Source organism: Perognathus longimembris, chromosome 5 (genome assembly GCF_023159225.1).
Source record: "Perognathus longimembris pacificus isolate PPM17 chromosome 5, ASM2315922v1, whole genome shotgun sequence".
Classification (NCBI taxonomy): domain Eukaryota; kingdom Metazoa; phylum Chordata; class Mammalia; order Rodentia; family Heteromyidae; genus Perognathus; species Perognathus longimembris.
In genome coordinates, this window is record NC_063165.1 from 10,531,461 (window position 1) to 10,555,133 (window position 23,673).

General features: G+C 36.7%; 1 protein-coding gene across 1 annotated transcript in view; it reads left to right on the forward strand.

Moving 5' to 3' along the window:
• Window positions 1–22,334, forward strand: part of Ltn1 (listerin E3 ubiquitin protein ligase 1) — a 45,235-nt gene extending 22,901 nt beyond the window's left edge. The window contains exons 15-30 of the mRNA XM_048346351.1: window positions 401–545; window positions 942–1,128; window positions 2,910–3,069; window positions 5,479–5,583; window positions 7,429–7,571; window positions 8,533–8,668; window positions 8,897–9,041; window positions 10,803–11,016; window positions 11,628–11,865; window positions 12,945–13,019; window positions 13,746–13,932; window positions 17,782–17,953; window positions 18,983–19,203; window positions 19,987–20,181; window positions 21,446–21,613; window positions 22,214–22,334. Coding sequence (XP_048202308.1) covers window positions 401–545; window positions 942–1,128; window positions 2,910–3,069; window positions 5,479–5,583; window positions 7,429–7,571; window positions 8,533–8,668; window positions 8,897–9,041; window positions 10,803–11,016; window positions 11,628–11,865; window positions 12,945–13,019; window positions 13,746–13,932; window positions 17,782–17,953; window positions 18,983–19,203; window positions 19,987–20,181; window positions 21,446–21,613; window positions 22,214–22,276 — 2,554 coding nt within the window. The 3' untranslated portion in view covers window positions 22,277–22,334. The remainder of the gene's footprint in view (window positions 1–400; window positions 546–941; window positions 1,129–2,909; window positions 3,070–5,478; window positions 5,584–7,428; window positions 7,572–8,532; window positions 8,669–8,896; window positions 9,042–10,802; window positions 11,017–11,627; window positions 11,866–12,944; window positions 13,020–13,745; window positions 13,933–17,781; window positions 17,954–18,982; window positions 19,204–19,986; window positions 20,182–21,445; window positions 21,614–22,213) is intronic.
• Window positions 22,335–23,673: the final 1,339 nt, after the last annotated feature.

Genomic DNA, 23,673 nt, shown 5'->3' on the forward strand with positions numbered 1-23,673 from the left:
AATTTCTCCTGGAGACCACACATGCTACTTGTTTTTATTTATATTTGGGAACTGGCAGCCATTGCTTTAAGGAGTTGAATTCCAATAATATTTCATATATCCTGTCTATATCCATATAGTGAAAGTGAAAACAGTGCATCTGAGGTTTTGAAGGTTGCATCAAATAATCATGCTCTTTCAACACTTTAGGTAGCTATGTTTCAGAAATATCTGATTTGAAATCGGTTAGAACCCCTACATTGTGAGATGCACCACTTGACTCTGTATGTCTATGAGAGTGAGAAAATCACTGACCTCTATTTATGTTTTATCTTTTTTTGTTCAGATTTGCTATTACTTTTCATAGTAGTGTTCACACTAGTCCTAATATAACTATAGTAGTTAAATTCTTTGTATTCAGCCTACAGGCCCTTTTGTCTGCTGTTGATGATTTGTTACATATACTTGTAGAGAGTGAAGATATTTACCTTCTGGAATTCTATATTGGAAACGTAATGCCAAACAACAGTGAGTGGGAAAGTATGAGACAGTCTCTTCCTATTCAGGTATGCATGGTGTTGGAGAGGTCATGGCTCATTCTCAAGTTTGGATTTCATGCAAGCTTGAATTAATTTTATTTTATCCTGGGGAAGAATATAGTAAATGAGTATCTTGCTTTGCCTCAACACTAATATTTCTCAACACTAATATTGTGGATGTTTAATGTTAGCAAAATACCATTTGACACAAGTATCAACTACATAAAGTTGAATAAGTCCTGATCTGTTCTGAAAAGACTCTTAGAGAGAGAGAGAATTTCTCCTAATTAAAACCAAGCTTTGAGATTTTTGATGTCTACTAATAGATTACATGTTCTAATGATGTCATTATTTTCCTTGTCTAAGTTTCATTGGTGATAATGTAGAATACCTAATGAATTTTGAATATTTTCTTTTTTACAGTGGTTATACAGACCTCTTTTAGAGGGAAGATTGAGTATAAATTATGAATGTTTCAAAACAGATATTAAGGAACAAGATATAAAGACACTTCCCAGTCATTTGTGTACTTCAGCATTATTGAGCAAAATGATCTTAGTTGCACTGAAAAAGAAAATGGTCCTAGAAAATAATGTGCTTGAGAAAATAAGTAAGTATATGCAAAAGTTCAGGTAGATATACTATCAAATAAGTACAACTTTTAGGTAATTTGGACTATATTACAGTTTAAGTCTTTAGGAATCTTTAGCTTCCTACTGACTATTTTAGTGATAGGACACTTAAACAGCAAAGATTCAACTGCAAATTGAATGTAGAGATATGTAGAGACACTGATATCTTGCTATAATCCTTCCTTTTAGCTATCCAACATAATTTAGTGTAATTACTCAAACAGGTATAACATCTGAATAAGCAGGTCCTATGTCACATAATCACCACCTCCAAGTAGGATTTTATCAAGGATTCTGAATTTTCTCTTGGTTTTCAAACTCATAGACTCTAGTGTTCCTGATAAGTATAGGTTCAAATATTGAATCCCAAGAAGACCTAGGACCTCAGCAAATTAATTATTCTAAGACATGGCTTAGAACTGTAGGTATTACATGTATGAGATGCTATTAAATGTAGAAGATTTGTATAACACCTGTCTTGTAAGCCCTCTGCTATAATACAATAGGGGAGAATAACATTCTGTGGAAGAAAGTTGAAAAAACACTTTTGGTCAGCCAGCTAACTACAGTTTATGTTGCTGAGAAGTGACCTATTCAAACAGAAAATTAGAAGTTGGAGTTGGGATTTATTTGTTGTTCTTTTTAGGAATTATTATAAAGGTGATATACAGAGGGGTTACAGTTATATGTCAGGTAATAAGAACATTTCTTTTTGGACAATGTCACTCCTTCCCTCAGCATTTTATTTTGGGGGGATTTATTTTTGTTGTGTTACTAGTTACAAGCTGGCAGTTTTTAGTCTTATCAGCTTTTCTAGTCAAAAACTGTTACTGCTTTTTTTTTTTTTCCAGCTTTTTTTTTTTGGCCAGTCCTGGGGCTTGGACTCAGGGACTGAGCACTGTCCCTGGCTTCTTTTTTTGCTCAAGGCTAGCACTCTGCCACTTGAGCCACAGCGCCACTTCTGGCCGTTTTCTGTATATGTGGTGCTGGGGAATTGAACCCAGGGCCTCATGTATACAAGGCAAGCACTCTTGCCACCAAGCCATATCCCCAGCCCTGTTATTGCTTTTATTGACTAGAATTACTTAGCTTGTCAAGATGGGATTAGCTTTTGATCCAGGTCTCAATGTATATGTGGTTTTACAAAAAGGAATTGTGACTATCTTCATACCAAAAACTTATCTTGTGATATATATGTACTCGGTCATTTAATTCTCAGAATATCTCAATTGATGACTATATATTTATATATGTGTATGATGTTCAAGACAAACACAGATTTTCAGTCAAAAAAGCCCATGCTTGTATTACTATTTCATGTTGTCTTCCTTTTTTAAAAACAAAATTGCCCACATATAGACATGAAGTTCTCATTTCAGGTCTTGAGTCTTGTTCTTTTTTTACCTGTAGGAAACTTTTTGCCAAGTGTACCAAAACAGTAACCAACTTCTTTCAGTATTCCAATGCTATAGGTCCCTTTCACATTCCTGACTAATCAGAAAAGTAAGATTTGAGAAAGATGTGATTTTTTTTTCGTTAATTTTGAGATGGGGGCGTCTAAGTTGCCCAAGTTGTCCTCAAAATTCATAATCCTGTTTCAGCCTTTTAAGTAGCTAGGACTAAGGCTTGTGCTACTACTGCACCTGACAGCTGTTCTTCAGTATGAGCAGGCACAGTTTTAGAGACAGTGACAGAAGTGAGAGTAATGCAGGGTTGTACTACTTGTACACTTAATAATTTGCGCTATACATTCTCTTAGCTGCAGAACTGCTCTATTCACTGCAGTGGTGTGAAGAACTAGACAATCCACCTGTTGTTCTAAATGGGTTTTGTGAAATGCTTCAAAAAATGAATATTACCTATGATAACTTATGTGTACTTGGCAATACTTCTGACCTTTTTCAGCTGTTATTTAACAGGTAAGTATCCTTTTCAGTTTCTGGATTGTGAATTATTTTACTTGCTTAAGGATTTGTGTTTAATAAAATGTAAATGCAGTTGGATGCGGGTGGCTCACACCTGTAATTCTGGCTCCTCAGGTGGCTGAGGTCTGAGGATCATAGTTCAAAACCAGCCCAGGCAGGAAAGTCTGTAAGACTCTTATCTCCATTAAACCACTAGAAAACCAAAAGTTGAACTGTGGCTCAAGTGGTAGAGTGCTAGCCTTGAGCTGAAGAGTTTAGGGACAGCACTTAGACCCTGAGTTCAAGCCTCAGAACCTACAAAAAAGAAAAAGTAAACCCAGTTCTTGATAACATTTCCAATGGGACTGATAGAAATAATCCCTGTTAATGATAAAGACTCTATGGTATGTAAGACATGATTTCATCTTCTAGGGGATAATTTAGGTTTTACATGTTTTATCAGATCAGGAAGCATATGACAATGAAAGAATTAAATTTAGAAATTGAAATAATTTAAATTTGTCATCTATGACCTGCCATCCCATGACTTTAAATTAATCCCCTCTTTTACCTGTATTTGTGCTGTATTTTCATGTCATGACCAAAAATATCTGTCCTCTAGATGAGGAATGTTTGGATGAGATCAGAATCCTTATGGCAATTAAAAGAAATTTAAATTAAAAAGATTTTTCTTTTACCAGCATATGAGTTCCTGTACTTTATCAATCATGGTTTATAGTATCACCTTACTCTTTCTTCACCTTAAACCAGCCTCAGTGATCTTCAAGGTCATATCTCCAGTGGGCTAGTGGGACTTTGGAATTGATATGAATTGAGAGCTCTGTTCCAATTGTGAAGAGCTGTTGAAATTCTAAACTCGCATCTTTTGTGTAATTTATTAGTGGTGGCTGCTTAGGTACAAAGTTTTGAGTGAATTTATGTCCTCATGAAGTAATTCAGTAAATTCTGTAAAAGGAACCTGTGTATCCAGTTTAAAAATCTCATTAAGAATACTTACCTGGGAGAGAGCGAGGGAAGGATTGATATTGTCTGAAAAGAAATGGACCTTTACTTGACTTGTGTAACTGTAATCCCTCTGTATAACACCTTTATTTTTTTATTTTTTTTATTTTATTTATTTTTTTGGCCAGTCCTGGGCCTTGGACTCAGGGCCTGAGCAGTCCCTGGCTTCTTCCTGCTCAAGGCTAGCACTCCGCCACTTGAGCCACAGCGCCGCTTCTGGCCGTTTTCTGTATATGTGGTGCTGGGGAATCGAACCTAGGGCCTCGTGTATCCGAGGCAGGCACTCTTGCCAGTAGGCTATATCCCCAGCCCTGTATAACACCTTTATAATAACATTAAAAATTTTAAAAACAAAAAGAAACACTTTCAATAGGTAACAATGAACTCCTCTCCCATAACTAATGTAAGCTAATAAAAAATAAATGCTAGCATAAGTTAAAAGGTATTTTCACTTGGATAGGTTAAATGGGCATGATGCTGTTTCAAAAAGATTTCAAGGCTTGAACTTTACTTGATTAAAAAAAAAAGGGCTACCATTAAAAAAATGGACCTCTGATCATATAAAATAGTATATCAAAATGAGCTCTAAGGAATGGAAACAAGGGTTTTTCCCTCTTTTTTTTTTTTTTTTTACTTTACATTTTGTCTTGTTTGTCCAGTTATCTGTCTTTGGGAGGGTAAGGGCGGTACAGAAATGGAGGGACAAAAGGTGAACAAAATGCAGCAGTGGTACTCACCAGACACCCTGTTGAGAATGAACCATACAACCTGTGGGTGGGGATAGGAGGGGAAAACTGGGATAGAGTGAGGGAAGGGGTGGCATTATTCAAAAACTCATATACATATTACCTGATTTTTGTCACTGTAATCCCTCTGTATATCACCTTTATTATTGTTACTATTTTTTTGCCAGTCTTGGGGCTTGAACTCAGGGCCTGAGCACTCACTGTCCCTGGCTTCTTTTTGTCAAGGCTAGCACTCTACCACTTGAGCAACAGCGCCACTTCTGACTTTTTCTATGTATGTGGTGCTGAGGAATCAAACCCAGGGCTTCTACGAGGCAAGCAAGCACTCTACCACTAGGCCATATTCCCAGACCCTGTATATCACCTTTATAATAGCAATAAATTATTATTTTTTTTTTGGCAGTCCTGGGCCTTGGACTTAGGGCCTGAGCACTGTCCCTGGCTTCCTTTTGCTCAAGGCTAGCTCTCTACCACTTGAGCCACAGTGCCACTTCTGACCATTTTCTATATATGTGGTGCTGGGAAATCGAACCCAGGGCTTCTACGAGGCAAGCAAGCACTCTTGCCACTAGGCCATATTCCCAGCCCAATAGCAATAAATTAAAAAATATAAAATTATTTCAAAATGTACTAAATATTTTTTCTTCTTTTTTAGATCCAGGGAAAATGGCACACTTTGGTCTCTCATTATTGCTAAATTAATCCTTTCCCAAAGTGTTTCAACTGATGAAATAAAGCCACATTATAAAAGAAAAGAAAGGTATTGTTACTTTGTAATTTATTGTAATTGCTTACCTTAGCTATCACCAATGAATGAACAGTTTAATGAATGAAAAACAAAAACACCCAGGTAATTAAAAGAAGTGAAGTTGTTTTAGATTAGAATTGCAACTTAAAAAAAAAAAAAAAAGAATGAAGCCATCCTCCTCCCATTGCCAAGATTTGAACTCTGGAGTTCCTACTTAAAAAAAAAAAAATCAGTGTGTGTGTGTGTTGATTCTGGGGCTGAACTTGGGACCTTGTGCTCTTGCTTAGCTTTTTCTCTCTAGCCTGGTTCTCTAGCACAACATCTCCATTTCCTGCTTTTTGCCAATTAAAGGTAAGAGTATAAGAGTCTCAGGGGTTCCCCCCACCACACACACACACTAGCTTTTAGCTGCGAACCTCAGATCTTTTTTTTTTTTTTTTTTTTTTAAATTTTTTTTTTTTTTTTTTGGCCAGTCCTGGGCCTTGGACTCAGGGCCTGAGCACTGTCCCTGGCTTCTTCCCGCTCAAGGCTAGCACTCTGCCACTTGAGCCACAGCGCCGCTTCTGGCCGTTTTCTGTATATGTGGTGCTGGGGAATCGAACCTAGGGCCTCGTGTATCCGAGGCAGGCACTCTTGCCACTAGGCTATATCCCCAGCCCATGAACCTCAGATCTTAACCTGAGTAGATAGGATGATAGTTGTGAGCCATCAGCAAGTGGCTTTGCTTGTTTATTTATTTTGGAGATGGAATCTTTTGGAATTTTCTGCCAGGGCTGTACTTGAACTGATATCCTCTGGATCTTTGCTTCCTAAGTAGTTAGGATTAAAGATGAGAGCAGCTAGCATCCATTTTAATGAAGTATTTTTAACTTTGTAACGTTTTGTGGAATTATACTTATTTTAAACAGCATCATTTTTTAAAACTGTCTCTATCCCCCCTCCCCACTCTGTGCCTCCCCCCCACCCAAATCTGTCTGGTAAGTGTCCTTGATTTTTTTTTAGACACTTCTTTCAGCACTTTATTAGCAATATGGAGGTGATAGGGAAAGTTACTCCTGTTAAGTGAGGCTCATCCTATTGAACAAATTCTAGAAATGAAATAAATATGTTTAATTCAAAGAAGTAGGTTATAAGGTAGAATGTGTTATTTGAAGATCTACATTCAAATTGATACTTTGTTGCAATTTACCAACAAGCATTTTAATTTACTAAGAGTTCTGGTATGATTTATTCTGCACAATAAGGTTCTAATTTCACTGATAAACATCTTACCACAGAAATTACAAAAACATTATTTAAGGTAAGTGATGTTTGTATATATTTAAAATATCCATGTGGGGACATTATTCTAAGAGCAAAATCTTTAGGCAAAGATCCTAGATGTCTAAGATAGGAAAATTGGTAAATGATGTTCTTTCCATACTTTGGACTATTTAATTGATACTTTTGTTTCATTTTTATTAATTAGTATTAAATAGAATAATTTATATAAATGTACATATGTAATCTGTATATTACATATATACACAAATATCAGTTCAATTAAAGGACAGCTGTTATTGCTTAAACTAAATTCTTAAAGAGAGAATAATCACGTATTGCTTAATGATAGCCTAGAGAGTCATCATACATGAGGGGAAAACTCGCATATGCACATTTAAAAAATTATATATATGAAGATAAGAGGAAAAGTAGCAGAACAAATGATATGCAGTTTTATCATTGTGTCAATTGTCCTTTTTTGTTTTTTTCTATATGAATATTTTATATAAAGACAGTCATTCTTTTGATTTAGTACTAATAAGGAATTTTTTGCTATGCTGCATATATAGAATAAATATTGTTTCTTTTAAACAGTTTTTTTCCACTAACAGAAGGTAATTTGCATACCATTCAAAATCTCTGTCCATTTTTATCAAAAGAAGAAAAGAAAGAATTCAGTGCTCAGTGTATACCTGCTCTTTTGGGCTGGACTAAGGAAGACCTTTGCCGAACTGATGGTTAGTTGCCTGATAATATCTCATAGATTTTACACTATTACATGAGATGAATGAATGTTCCTTAATATGTAAAATCACATGTAGCAGACTTAAATAACATCTAATTTGTTCCTGCTTTGCACTTTGGTTACATAGCAATTGACAGTCATTAGTATGAGTGTCTCTGACAGAGTGGTTATTACCTTTTTATAGAAATGAGGTAGCCTTGGGGAAAATCTTATATGTACAGATTACCTTGCAATAATTTCTTTTCCAGCTGTATCCTCCCCTCTCTCAATACTGGAAGTCAAATCTAGCCTCATGCTCTACCTCTGAACTATTTTCTTAGCCCTCCATCCATAGCTTTTTAAAGCTACGCCTTATTTCTTCCCAGTCAACTAGTGCTTACATATGTTAAAGGTCAAAGAAGAAATAGCTTGTATAGTATTTGACCTTTTAAAAAATTCTCTTCACTGTACTAGTTCATTTAGTTCTTTAATAAACACAGACATCTGCTATATGAAAATTCCCATGGTAGAGAATACAAATATAAATGTAAATAAAATTGCAGTGTTATATAGCAAAATAATGGACTATTATGGAGATGGCCTAATGCAGTAGTTTCTAATCTGAAGATGTCAATGGCAATTTCACAGGAAATATTTAGATGTTGAATGATAAAATTTTCTATGTGCTTGTAGTTGGGGAAGACCATTCTCAGTACCCAGAATTATTGAGAGGTACACATGGTTCATTTTGAATGATGTTTAATTTAGAAGGTTGGAGACCGAAGGTATTAGGGCACACAAGAAGATGGAGTTTTGAGAAGCGATAGTATTTCTGAAGACGGGACTTAATAGGCTCATTTATAAGCCTTTTTCATATAAACTATTTGAGTATTTCTCAAGTTTTTAACTTTAAAGTTGACTTTAATAACAATATTATTTTTTAATTTACATTTTCTATTTGAATTTTATTTTAGGAGGTTTTGGACATCTAGCCATTTTCAATTCTTGTCTGCAAACTCGAAGCATAGATGATGGAGAGCTATTGCATGGTATATTAAAGATTATAATATCCTGGAAGAAAGAACATGAAGATATTTTTCTTTTTAGTTGGTAGGTCATACTTTCGTATGGATTACTCTCTTCCCTTCTCTCCCTCCTAGATATAAAATATGGGCCTAGGTTATGTACCATATAGTCACAATTTACAGAATAATAGGATCAGAGATATTTAAGTTAGTTATTTATTTGTGTCTATTGAAAATAAAATATTTTCATACTGAAAGCCAGTGTCAGTATAATTCTCTTTAATTTTTTTTGTTTTCATTTTTTTTGTCACAGTAATCTATCAGAAGCAAGTCCAGAAGTACTGGGTATAAACATAGAAATAATCCGGTTCCTTTCCCAGTTTCTGAAATACTGCTCATATCCTTTAGCAGAGAGTGAATGGGACTTCATCATGTGTTCCATGTTGGCTTGGCTGGAGGTAAATGGACCCGATAGGTCATCACCTCTGTTAAATCTTTATAAGTACTTGTAATTTGAGCTATTTATTCATCATCTTATTCTTTAAGTAATGGTAATACTTAGTTCTTTTGTGAGGTGAACATTTGAAATACTATGTAAGTACTGTTCCAATAAGCTATTGTATGGCAGATCTGGAAATAATAGTGGTTTAATGACTAGCATCAGCTTTCACTGATCAAATGTCCTAAACTCTATTAAATTATTTTTCCATTAACCTCTTTTAAGGGGCTGGGACTATGGCCTAGTGGCAAGAGTGCTTGCCTCATATACATGAAGCCCTGGGTTCAATTCCCCAGCACCACATATACAGAAAACGGCCAGAAGTGGCGCTGTGGCTCAAGTGGCAGAGTACTACCCTTGAGCAAAAGGAAGCCAGGGACAGTGCTCAGGCCCTGAGTCCAAGGCCCAGGACTGGCAAAAATAAAAAATAATAATAACCTCTTTTAATATTTTGTAGCACAGCCCTTTTCAGACTTCATATATTTATTCACTGCAAGATTTTGTTGATGCTGGCAGAATGATGCATCAAAAATAAGAAAATTGAGAATAACCTAGGTTTTTGTTAAAGACTCAGAGCAACTGCAAGTGTAGTACTCATGGGCTCTGGGACAGCAAGCCAGTCAGGATTGAATTGGTCTGTATCTGCTTCGCCTGGCTTTTAACAATGTAATTTGAATTGTAAACTTTAACCTTTTTGATCCTCATTTTCCTTATTTTAAAATAACCATGTGGGGCTACAGAGGTAATTAGGAATGCATACTTTTTTTACCATAGCTAGTAAATCATATATGTTATTATTTCTTCCATACTTTAGAAATTTAAAAAGAATTTTTGGAATAAATTGTCCATAGTTACTGTCATATCTAATATATAATTTTTTTTTGCCCTAACAAGTAAAAGGTGACTCTTTTGGAAGTCCTCCTTAAACTTTATTAAATGTAAGGTTGGGGAACTTGATGGAAGAATTTTCCAGGTCCATAGATAAAGTTTAGTTTAGGAGAGGCAATGTTTGGTCTACCAAGTTTATTTGGTAGAGATAGGCATAGTTTATACTAAACAATGGGTGTTGTATACATGGGAAGAATATTCTGTTTTTTTATTGTCTGTTTTTCATATTTCTTTTTTAAAATTAATTTTTTTTAAATTTTTTGCCAGTCCTGGGGCTTGAACACATGGGCCTGAGTACTGTCGCTGGCTTCTTTTTGCTCAAGGCTAGCGCACTGCCACTTAAGCCACAACGCCCCTTCTGGCCTTTTTGTATATATGTATTGCTGAGGCATTGAACCCAGGGCTTTATGTGTATGAGGCAAGTACTCTTGCCACTAGGCCACATTCCCAGCCCAGTTTATTTTAATTTTTAATTGTTATAAAGGTGATAAACAGAGGGGTTATAGTAACATGTCAGGTAATGAGTACATATCTTTTTGGACAATGTCACCCCTTCTTTTTTCTCTCCCAGTTTTTCCCTTCTAGCCCCACCCACAAGTTGTATAGTTCATTTTCAACATAGTGTCTACTGAGTGCCACTGCTGTATTTCCTAATATGTAATTTTGAAGGAAAGTTATTCTGTTGTAACATATCTCAATTTCTCCTGAGACTGTATACTGATTTTTGTTTGTTTAAATTCAGAGAATTGAAAGTAGGACTTGTTTGCTGTCTTATTTGTAGTACTCTGGTAGAAACTATGCTTACCTATTTTTGTTTCTATTTTTTCTTCAGACAACAAATGAAAATCAAGCATTGTATTCTATTCCACTCGTCCAATTGTTTGCCTGTGTCAGCTGTGATTTGGCCTGTGATCTCAGTGCTTTTTTTGATTCAGCAACTGAGGATACTGTTGGCAATCTTCCTGTAAATCTACTCAGTGAATGGAAAGAATTTTTTTCCCAAGGCATCCACAGTTTGCTTTTACCTCTTTTGGTCACTGTTACAGGCAAGTGGAAAGGAGCATGCTAGAAAGACTCACTGAAAGTGACTTTTTGAACAATTCAAAACAGAAACATTAGGGCTGGGAATATGGCCTAGTGGCAAGAGTGCTTGCCTTGTATACATGAAGCCCTGGGTTCGAATTGTCAGTACCACATATATAGAAAAGGCTAGAAATGGCATTGTGGCTCAAGTAGCAAAGTGCTAGCCTTGAGCAAAAAGAAGCCAGGGACAGTGCTCAGGCCCTGAGTCCAAGTGCCAGAACTGGCAAAAAAAAAAAAAAACAAAAAAAAAACCCAGAAACATTAAAATGGTCAAACAATACTGCATCGCACAAAGGAAGAGCTAGAAAGAAAAGCTTGGTTTCCAAAAAGCATCTGCTGTTGTTTTATGGCACAGATAGGAGTTGAGAATTAATGTGGCATTTAAAGAACACTACAGATTAACATAATAGTAATTTAGATAATATGATTGGATTAGATTATATCTAGAACCTCTATTTCATTCAGTTCATATTGCTATCCAACCTTCTGTAATGTTTATGTCTCGTTTTAATCTCATTTGATTGTGAATCCATCAATTAGTATTACTAACTTAGGGTTCTTTTTTTTAAATCAGGAGAAAATAAAGATATGTCTGAAACATCCTTTCAGAATGCAATGCTGAAGCCCATGTGTGAAACATTAACATATATCTCAAAGGATCAGCTTTTGAGTCACAAACTGCCTTCAAGATTGGTTGCTGGCCAAAAAACGGACTTGCCAGTGTATCTCCAGACTTTGTTGAATACGTTGGTCCCATTACTCCTCTTCAGAGCAAGACCTGTGCAAATTGCTGCTTATCATATGCTCTACAAGTAAGACGTCCAGCTAAGACAATTATAGCAGTCTAAAAATACTGTACACACACGTGTATTTTTTAAATCACTAAGCATTAAAAAGCATGACTTTAAAAATCGAGCTGGTGGCTCATGTGAAAAATTAGAAGTGGAGTAATGGTAGAGCTCTAGCCTGGAACAAGAAACAAAAAAACAAAACAACAAACCTCCCAGCCCCAGCCCCACCAACAAAAAACAACAACAAAAAAAAAAACAAAAAAGAAACTGTAAGGACACTGCCCAAACTCTTTAAGTTCTAGCCCCGGAACCAGAATGCACGCGCGCACACACACACACACACACACACACACACACACACACACACACTCTCTCACTCTCTCCTCTCTCTCTCTCTCCTCTCTCTCTCTCTCCTCTCTCTCTCTCTCTCTCTCTCTCTCTCTCTCTCTCTCTCTCTCTCTCTCTCTCTCTCTCTCTCTCTTCTGACTGTAAACAACTGGAAGGGAGACCAGTGTTTTATCTTTTAAGTCACTTTTGTTCTTACTCAGTTTTTAGGAAGATAATCTTGCCCATATGTAGTTATTTTAGAAAAAGCTCATTAAAAGATAAATTCATTCAAGCCTTGTGCTGGTGTTTCACACCTGTAATCCAATCTACTAAGGAGTCTGGGATCTGAGGAATGTGGTTCAAAGCCAGCCTGGGCAGGAAAGTCCATGAGACTTAGCTCCAGTAAACCACCAAAAAAATGGGAAGTGGCTTTGTGGCTCACAATAGTAGAGTGCTAGCCTTATCAAGGTAGCTCAAGGATAGAGTCCAGGCTGAGTTCCAGCCCCATGACCGACCAACAAAAAAAATATAGATATATTCATAATGAGCTGTGAAATTTGTGGGCAGGGATGGGAGGGAGAAAATGGAGGAAAGCAAAGGAAGGCGTGATATTGTCTAAAAAGAATTGTACCTGACTTATGAAATGACAACTCCTCTGTATATATAATTAAAATTATATTAATAAAAGGTATTCACTACAAATAAATATTAATCCTTCTGTTCTTTAGTATGGATATTTTAGTATAAAGTATTTTAAAATAATCTATTTCTAGGTTGATGCCTGAGTTACCACAATATGATCAGGATAATCTGAAGTCATATGGAGATGAAGAAGAAGAACCAGCCTTGTAAGTATATATTTATAACATGACTCATTAAATTCTTATTGCAGAATAATGTGAAGAAAGAAAAAAGCAAGCATAGGGAGAGAGCCACTATAGGAGTTAGATAACTGGAAAGCAGTGTGGAAAGTGAAGAAATTTCAGAACTGGGGGCTGGGGATATGGCCTAGTGGCAAGAGTGCCTGCCTCATATACATGAGGCCCTGGGTTCGATTCCCCAGCACCACATATACAGAATATGGCCAGAAGTGGCACTGTGGCTCAAGCGGCAGAGTGCTAGCCTTGAGCAAAAAGAAGCCAGGGACAGTGCTCAGGCCCTGAGTCCAAGCCCCAGGACTGGCCAAAAATAAAAAAAATTAAAAAAAAGAAATTTCAGAACTGTAAGACCTTTGATGTGGAACATAAGTTTGCCTGACATGTTCATGAGTTAGTAAATGAAGAAGAAAATTAACTTACAATGTTGTAAATTAACATAAATGTGAAATTTCCTGAGAAGAAATACTGTATTATAATTCAGAAGTTATCCTTTTGATAAATTTTGGTGATTGTGGCATGGTTTCCATACTACTAAATTAGGAGGCAGTATTATTCTTAACATGGAAAGTAAGATGAAATAATAGCATTTTAAGCCAATTTTGGAAACTAGAGGAAGATTTTTCTAGCATATTTGAAGTCTGTGGTACTGTCAACTTAAGAGACAAAAGTAAATTGTGCCATTTACTCATTGCTTAGATCACCACCGGTGGCGCTGATGTCTCTTCTTAGAACGCTAGAAGATTTGTTAGAAAATGTCTTGGGATGTATTCCTGTTGGACAGATAATTACTATTAAGCCACTGAGTGAAGACTTCTGTTATGTCCTGGGATATCTCCTCACTTGGAAATTAATACTTACTTTCTTCAAAGCTGCTTCATCGCAGGTAAATAAATCTGCCTTTTTTGGTCATGGGTACCACCGAGTATCAAACTAACATGACAGCTTTTAACAGTTCTGTCCTAATATGTTTTACTACTATTCTAAAAACCTTTCTTCCCTGTGGAAAAAAAGGAAAATGCATTACATTTAATCTTGTGTAATCAGCCAACTTTAGAATGTTATTTAAGCTAATAATAGAAAGACACTAGTTAATTCCTCCTCTAAATTTGTTTTTCCCAGAAGTAAGTAATGTGGCTGGAGTAATTGTTTTCAACTTGATGAATATAGCTACTATATCCTTTTTTGAAGGGAACAATACTTATATAGCTTAATTTTATGCTACCATAATAATAATAATTTCATGAGAACTGGAATTGGAGCTTTTTGGGAGGCCAACTTCAGATTGTCATAGAAATTTCAGTGAAATTTACCTACTTGAAAATGGCTGGTCAGAAAAAGTAACTGAAAGTATTGGTCTCTAAATGGTGAAAATTTCCTAGTTATTTACTCCGAATATTCCATCAACCACTAGATGTCACTGTTTCTTCATGTTTAGGAAGAAACACCTCACATTGCAGGAAAAAGCTGGGAAAATTGCTGTTTTCTCTTACTCTTTGTTTGGATGCAGGGTCCAAACTTGTAGTGCAGGATGGCATCTAACTTTCAGTCCTTCCTTCTCTACCTCGAGAAGGCTGGGGCAAGCATACACCTGACTTTATTTTTCACAACTCTTTTTTTTAGCCAGTCCTGGGCCTTGGACTCAGGGCCTGAGCACTGTCACTGGCTTCCTTTTTGCTCAAGGCTAGCACTCTGCCACTTGAGCCACACCGTCGCTTCTGGCCGTTTTCTGTATATGTGGTGCTGGGGAATCGAACCTAGGGCCTCGTGTATCCGAGGCAGGCACTCTTGCCACTAGGCTATATCCCCAGCCCTATTTTTCACAACTCTTAATAAATTAGGTTGTTGCTTTTATCCGTACTTTGGCTCAAATATATCATTCTGCATATATGCATATGTATAGTCGAGAAGAAGATCAGATCACAAAGGCAACACTGATCTGATGGCTAAACTGATTAGCTTTATTTCTTTTTAGGCCAGTCATTTTTTGACTTATTAAGCTGGTTTTATTTACTGGGAATGTATTTCAAGAGCTGCTTGTTGGGCTTTTACATTAATTTCTTAAAATATTGTTGATCTCTGAAAAATCACAGCAGCTTGAAGCTTCTGCTTTTGTTTTTCTATCTTTGTTTTATCATCTGACATTCAGAAATTAGGAACATGGCCAGACATCATCCTTTTCATTGTAAGGGTGGGAGCAAGAGTACAGAAAACTATACAGCTTCTTTTATTATTAAGCCTGAGACCTGGAGTAAGCAATGAATAGATAAACCAGAACAACCTAGTAGATAATACTGGATGAATTTGGAAATAGAGTTTAAAAACAACTTATTAAAACTTGGATTCAGTATGAAAGGAAATGTACTCATTACCTAAATCATTTAAACCCCTATGTACACCATTTCTATAATAACAATAAAGTAAATTTTTAAAAAAAGCAAGTCTACATATGGTAATATATACATACCTGTAATCCAAGCATTCAAGCAGCTGAGGCAGAAAGATAAATTTAAGACCAATTTAGGCTGCATAGTGAGAAGCTTGTCTGAAAAAAAAAAGGGTGAAAAAGGCTAAATGTTGTGGTTCATACTTGTAATGTTAACTACTTGGAGGCAGAGATTAGGAGGATCACAGTTTGAGGCCAGACCAGGCAAAAAGTTAGTGAGACCTTATCTCAACAATGCAAATTACACCTGGTAGTGTACAGTTGTGATCTTAGCTACTGTGGAAGTTACTGGAAAGAAGATTTATCTAAGCCAGGTCCTAGGCAAAAATAACAGAGACACTACTTGAAAAATCAAATGAAGACTAGATATGTGGTTCACCTACCTATGAGCACAAGACACTGAGATCAAATTCTAGTAGCACCAAAACAATAAGAAAAAGTAAATAAACATTTATTTACATACTGCAAAGTACCTGAAGAAATAGGTTGCATTTAGGATAGAGGAATGTAAAAGGGAGAGTGAAACCATAAACTCTTAACTTTGAAGTTTTTGTTTGTTTGTTTTTTTTGCCAGTCCTGGGGCTTGAACTCGGTGCCTTAGCACTGCCCCTGGCTTTGTTTTGCTCAAGGCTAGCACTCTACTACTTGAGCCACAGGGCCACTTCTGGCCGTTTTCTATATATGTGGTGCTGAGGAATCGAACCCAGGGCTTTATGTATACGAGGCGAGCACTTTACCACTAGGCCATATTTCCAGCCCTTAATTTTGGAATTCTGAACCATTGAAATATCAAATCTCAAATAGGTTCTTGTTGTTAAAAAAAAAAATTGATCCAATGTGGTGGTTCACACCTGTAATCAGTACTCTGAGATGAGGATAGTGACTTGTGGCCAGTTAGGGTAAAAAAGTTTGTAAGATTTTACTCAACAGAAGAAGTTGAGCATAGTGGTGTTGACCTGTCACCTCAACCATGACGGTAAATGAAGATCATGTTTGCATCTGCTTACCATATTTAACCTGTAATTTCTCTACATTTCATTTCTTTCTTGTCATTATTTGGCCAGCTGTTTTATAGTCTGTCCTAAAATTTGGACTTCCTTGAGTTCTTTCTTCGGATTAGATTCTGATTACTTTTGAGTAGGGAGCCTTAACTGCACAAGTCGTGGCATATCTTCAGCATGTTGCCTCTGGGTGTAGGATGCCAGTGGTGCCCTTCTGTTGGTGATTCTAAACTTAGTTACTCAGTAAAAGTAGTGTCCCCAGATTTCTTTTTTTGAAATGTATGGTATAGAAGAAGTCAGGTTAGGGCTGGGAATGTGGCTTAGTAATAGAGTGCTTGCCTAGCATGTATGAAGCCCTGGATTCGATACCTCAGTATTAAATAAACCAAAAAAACTGGAAGTGGAAATGTGGCTCAAGTGGTAGAGCACTAGCCTAGGAGCAAAAGAAGCACAGGGACAGTGCCAAGGCCCCGAATTCAAGCCTCACGACTGGCAAAATAAAAAGAAGTCAGGTAAAGGCAGATGTAGATACTAAAGAACTGCAAAGTAGATTTGGCAAGAAGGGCTTGTAAAAGCTCAAGTACTCATAGGTGCCCTTGTTTTTCCTAGTAGAGCCAAAGTTTTCCTATTTTTAAAAGAAAACCCCAGAAATCCATATTTTTAGATGAAATTTCACGATTGGCAAAACAACTTGGAGGAGACCCCAAGACTATTCATTGGTGTTTTCTGTCCTAAAAGGATACAGTAGTGTTTGATAGGAGGTTAGCCATGATGCCAGGATTAGTTTACTTAGGAATTTGCAAGATTAAGGACTACGGTGTGGAAAGAATGTGTGGAAGATGTGGGAAGAAAGTTGAGTCATCTGTGTGGAATGGTGAATAGATTTTCTTGGCTAAAATAGACTCCAAGCTAAAATGATCATGTTAACAGACAATTCAGAAAAATGTTAGGAGCATATGTCCAATAATAAAGAAGGTGATAGTTTGTGAAGAAGGGTACTTGCTTATGAGAAAAAGAAGCAGCGCCATGGCACATTTGGAAAAGTGGTAGCAGACATTTGATATCATTCTTCTATGTACATTTTTTCCCCCAGTGCTGGGGATTGAACGTAAGATCTTGTGCTCGGCAAGCATTTATTAGTGAGTTGCATCTTCAGGTCTCTTCCATGTAATTTGAAGCACTGAAAGTAATTAATTTTTATTGTCTTCTCTTGTAGTTAGATTTGTTTCTTTTTATGGATTTTCTTGATCCAGTTGAATTCACTAAGAAATTCTTTGCTCTCAACCAGCTTCGAGCTCTGTATTCCATGTACCTTCGGAAAACAAAGAGTTTGAATAAATTACTCTACCACCTGTTCAGACTGATGCCAGAAAATCCAACCTATGGGGAGACAGCTATTGAGGTCTCTAGTAAGGACCCTAAAACATTCTTCACTGAAGAGCTCCAGCTGAGTATTAGAGGTCAGTGACATACATGGTTGGGACCTTTCTTAGAGATGCAGCTCAAAGTAGGTGGTGAATACCCCGACGATGGGTGGAACATGAAATTAAGATGAAAGAGTTTGCAAAACTTCTTTAAGTAGGATAATTAATTAGATCTCATAGGTGAGGTGATAAAGACTTTAATAAAGTTTTTTTTTACAGTTTTTTGTTATGTTGTACTTTTTAAATGAGTATTTGTTATGGGATTATTTGGAGGCAAGTAAATATGTAGCCTTCAGTTATGGAAACAAGAATAGTGACATTTTTATGTACTATTTAGAGTGCAGATAAGCTGAGAGATAAATGTTCACACATCTAGCTGTACTATGAATAGGAATTTACTAAGAATAGGAATTTAAAAAATCTTAACACTTTTAGGATGATCTGAATCTGAATATTGAGGTGTTATTCTAGAAGTTTTGCACAGCAGCTAGTGAGCTCTGGGAAAAGTATAGATCAAAAGTCTTTTCATAATCTGTAGAGAAAAAGAATCTTTCATTTTTCCTCCCTTTACAAATATGTTTAAACCAAGCCAGGCTCTGGTGGCTCACTTCTGTGATACTGGCTACTCAGGAGGCTGAGATCTGAGGATTGTGGTTCAAAGCCAGCCTGGGCAGGAAAAGCCTGTGAGACTCCAATAAAATACTCAGAAAAAGCTGGAGGTGGAGCTGGAGCTCAAGTAGTAGAGTACTAGATTTGAGCAAAAGAAGCTCAGGGACAGTGCCCAGGCTCAGAGCAAGGGGAAAAAAAAAGTTTAAACCATTTTGTTAGTGGAAAATGTAGAATGTTATTTGTAGGCAGAATTTTCAGTGTTGGTTGAGATTTTCACTTTTTCCTTCTTTTGCTGTTCTGGTTCATGTTGAAGGTGTGGGAGGGTTCAAATATTGTAGAGTTCTTGTTTCTTCATGGACAGGATGATTTTTCTAACAAAAACACTAATTGGAGTGTATCATTCTATGTAAATAGTATCCGTGTCACTATGACTAACTAAGAATGTTTTTTCCTCAGAAACATCAACTCTTTCCTACCAGATTCCACACTTGGCTTGCTCAGTCTATCACATGACACTGAAGGACCTTCCTGCCATGGTGAGGTTGTGGTGGAATAGCAGTGAGAAGCGTGTTTTCAACATTGTAGACAGATTCACAAGCAAGTATGTCAGCAGTGTTCTTTCTTTCCAAGAAATATCTTCCGTGCAAACAAGTACGCAGCTGTTTAATGGCATGACGGTTAGTATTGCCTTGACTTTGTCTGGAAGACTTGTTTTAATATTGTTTATATCTGTCATTATCAATGTCATTATAAATCACAGCTCTTCATTGAGAATTTGTACAAGTCTGCCTACTTTATTTTTAAGTTCTGTGTGTGGCACATGTGATAGACATATTTTATAATATTTAATACTGTGACTATCATTTACTCAAGTGCTTCATCTATTATGTGATCAACTTAGTACAATAAAACATAGTTTTATGAGCAAGGTGTTTTGTTAAGACAAAAATTGAATGTCATAAGAATAACTGTAAAACATGAAAGAGTCTTAAACCTACTTATTAGATGCCCCATGCATCACATAAATGAATGTTTACTTTCTTTTTCCCTTCTGTAAAGTCTTTATCTGCCCATGTTAACCTATCAAAATGTTTTTGAGGCCAGGTGTGCTAGCTCATGCTTGCAATTCCAATTACTTGGGAGGATTATTGTTTTGAGACTTGTCCAGGCAAACAGCTATCAAAGACTCCCTCACCCCCAATCTCAACCAATAAATGTGTGTTGGCACACATTTCTAATCTCAGATACATGAGAGACATAGGTAGGATCTGGTGATGTGAGGATGGCCCTGGGCAAAAACCAGAGACCATATCTGAAAAACATAAAATGGCTAGAGTGTGGCTCAAGTGGTCTAGTTCATTTTTAACAATTGTGAATCCCTCAGTTAAAATCTCAGTCCTACACTATTTTTGAATGGTAGAAAGAAATTTAGATAAAAAAGAGTTTTTCTTGCATTGTAGGTTAAAGCTCGAGCTACTACTCGAGAAGTTATGGCTACTTACTCAATTGAAGACATTGTCATTGAGCTTATAATACAGCTGCCTTCAAATTATCCACTGGGTTCAATAACAGTGGAAAGTGGGAAAAGAATAGGGGTGGCTGTTCAGCAGTGGCGGAACTGGATGTTGCAGTTAAGCACTTACCTCACTCATCAGGTATGTTTTTGTTTACACATGTGGCTTTCTAGAGAGACATTACCTATTTGAAAAGCAATGAATCCAAAATAGAACTCTTCTGTGTTAGATGGGAATAAGTACAAAATTATTGCTTAAGCACATGTATATGCCAAAATGGCTTTAAGTTTTGAGGCTTTATATGTTATTTACTGGTGTGTGAGAGAGATTGACTTTATTTCACTGACATTGTAGACATGTAAAACAATACATGGCATTAAGGAAATTAAGTTGAGAGACTTCTTGGAATGATACTAGACTAATGGATGCATTCTGAGCTAGTTTTACTAACATTTCAACTCCCCTTTGGCTAGGGAAAGTCTATATTCTAAAAGACCTTTGAACTTTAAGCAATTTTTGAGTCTCTCGCAGTTTGTATATTGTGATATGTTTACCAATGTTGTAGAGCTGGAACAAGTCAATGTAGAAGGTAAGCTAATCATTTTCAAGTTAGGAGAGCTAATCTATGTAGTTTCATAAAAAGGATTTCATCAGAGAAACTGGGACCATAGACTTGGAATATTGATTCAGAAGTCTTTAAGGTCTAATGGAGAAAAGTTATATCTGTTCCTAAAACTTCACAGTTTACATATAAAGTCAGCTCTATAGAAAAAGAGGTAAGTGAATGAAGCTAAGCAGAATCTCTTCTTTCTGAATGATTCAACTTTACAATTTGCCAGGCTGAAAGCTGGATGCTGGTGGCTCATACCTGTAATCCTAGCTACCTAGGAAGCTGAAAATGGGAGGATTACCATTTAAGGCCAGCCTGTGAAGAAAAATTCATGAGACCTTTCCTCAACCCACGTCTGGCTCATGGCACACTCTGTTATTCTAAGTTTTGTGTGGGAGGCTGAGACTGAAAGGATCTCTGACCCATACTGTCCTGGACAGAAAAGTCTGAGTCCTCATCAAAGAGAAGCTGGATGCGGTGGCCCATGTCTCTAATGGCAGCAACTACTGGGAGCCTAAAATGGGTGGTTGGCTGTCTAGGTGTGTGCTGGGCAGGAAGCAGAACGATACCTTACAAACAACCAGTGAAAAGCTAGGGCTACATGTGTGGCTTTGAAGAAGAGCTCTTGCCTAGCAGGGGAAGCCCTTGCCTGATTCACGAGGCCATTAGTTCAGACCTTAGTATTGCAAAAAACAATTCAAAAATTTTTTTTTTCTTTTGGTGAAGTTGAATGAAAGTAACTGGCTGTTTGCAGCATATAGTGAACCTGTTTGTGTTTTTTTCTTTCTCTCACAGAATGGAAGTATTATGGAAGGCTTAGCATTATGGAAAAATAATGTAGACAAACGTTTTGAGGGAGTTGAAGATTGCATGATTTGCTTCTCAGTCATTCACGGTTTCAACTATTCTCTTCCCAAAAAAGCCTGTAGAACATGCAAGAAAAAATTCCATTCTGCCTGCCTAGTAAGTGTAAAGAACAACAAACTTAAGTTCTATTTTTGTTTCTGTGTGTGTGTGCGTGTGTGTGTGTGCGGTGTAACTTTGAAAAAGAAAACATTATGTTGTGCTCTTATTGGTAGTTAATAAGAAACATACTAAAATGAACTTTTAGTATTTGCAAAAAGTAATTAGTAACGTACTGAGATTACTGATAGCACCGAAGAACTTTTATAAAGGAATGCTTATAACAGGGCTCCCAGCACTCAAGAAATACATGGACTTGTGAGAAGGAGGGCCTGGAAAGGGGCTGTGGTACTTGGAACTAGGACCATCTGGCATCAGAGCTTTTGCCCTTTTTCAGCCTTGTGTTGAGAAGGAAGCTGTCCCTGTGTCCTCTTACATCACAAGAGCTCTCCTTAAGTCTTGGTGGTTTGGGGCATGAGTCTAAATAAGGCAGAATAATGTATTACTTAGTTGTATCTGTTTTGGAGACATACAGGCAGGAGGAAAAATCTTGACTATTCTCCCCTTTTTTGCTTTATCGTTTGAATGTTACATAGATGTAAATATGTGAAGCAACAGCTTTCAAAACTCTTTTTAACATTTACAACTTTTCTTTTTCAGTACAAATGGTTTACATCTAGCAACAAATCCACTTGTCCATTATGTCGTGAGACCTTTTTCTGAGATTTTTTACATTGGAAGTGACCCCTGAAATAAATCAGGTGAAGGCATTGGATTTGGATCCATCTTAATATGTTGATGTGGGGAGGCTGGTGAGCATTCCTTTTAAATAGGCCCTCTGGAAAATTATTTTGCCTAATGTTGCGATCTCAAAATCAGGTTTACTTTGTGTTTGGGAACTTTTTCTTTTGCAAAGGAATATTACATATTTGAGAGAAAATATTTATATTAATGACTTAACCTCTTTGTATATTTAAAAATAAACAATGAAAAATACTCTAAATTATAAAATTGAAATTTGTGAAAATATTATACAACTATAACTTAAAAGTCTATTGAGTGAGTTGATGTTTTCTAAAATATATGGAGTCTGTGGCCAAATAAAGATTTTTTGTTTGTTTGTTTGTTTTGTTTTTGTGTGTGCTAGTCCTAGGGCTTGAGTTAGGGCCCTGGTTGCTGTCCTTGAGCTTCTTTGCTCAAGGCTACTGCTCTACCTACTACCTAAGCTACAGTTCCACTGCTGTCTTTTTTGGCAGCAATTGGAGATGAGTCTCATGGGCTTTCTAGATCAGGATGTCTTCAAACCATAATCCTGAGCCTCTCAAGTATCATTACAGGCAAGATCCATGCATGGTGTCCAACTATCAAATGAGTTTTGAGATAGCTGATTTGCATCTACAGATGTTTGAAAACATACTCATTATGTCAGCAAATTTGTAGTGTTCTTCTGATTTTTGTAGATTATTTTAATGACGCAGATGACATTGAGCTATTAATATATCTCATCTTAAGGTATTTTAAGTGTATTCTGAAATCCTATATAAAAGAATATATATCAGGGCTGGGAATATGGCCTAGTGGCAAGAGTGCTTACCTCATATATAAGCCCTGGGTTCGATTCCTCAGCACCACATATATAGAAAATGGCCAGAAGTGGCACTGTGGCTCAAGTGGCAGAGTGCTAGCCTTGAGCAGAAAGAAGCCAGGGACAGTGCTCAGGCCCGGAGTCCAAGGCCCAGGACTGGCAAAAAAAAAAAAAAAAAGAAAAGAAAAGAAAAAGAATATATAGCAATATATAGCCAACTCTTATGTTGCCTCTATCAAGGCTTATGAACTTCAGAAAATTAAATTTGTGACATTGACTTTGCTGGGAAAGAATTTTTCCATGTATTAATGAAATTTGAATAGTAAATTTGTCAATGAATTCATTGCCCTCCTTGAGTGTGAGAATTTGAGAAGAAAAGAATTTATTTAATTTGTGAAGCAAAGTGGTAGTTAGCTGTCTTGAGAGGGAAGAAATAAATCTTAAAGAAGTTTGAAGATTAATAGAAAAACTAACACTTAAAAATGCAAGGGAAGCTGGGTGCTGGTGGCTCACGCCTGTAATCCTAGGGTACTCA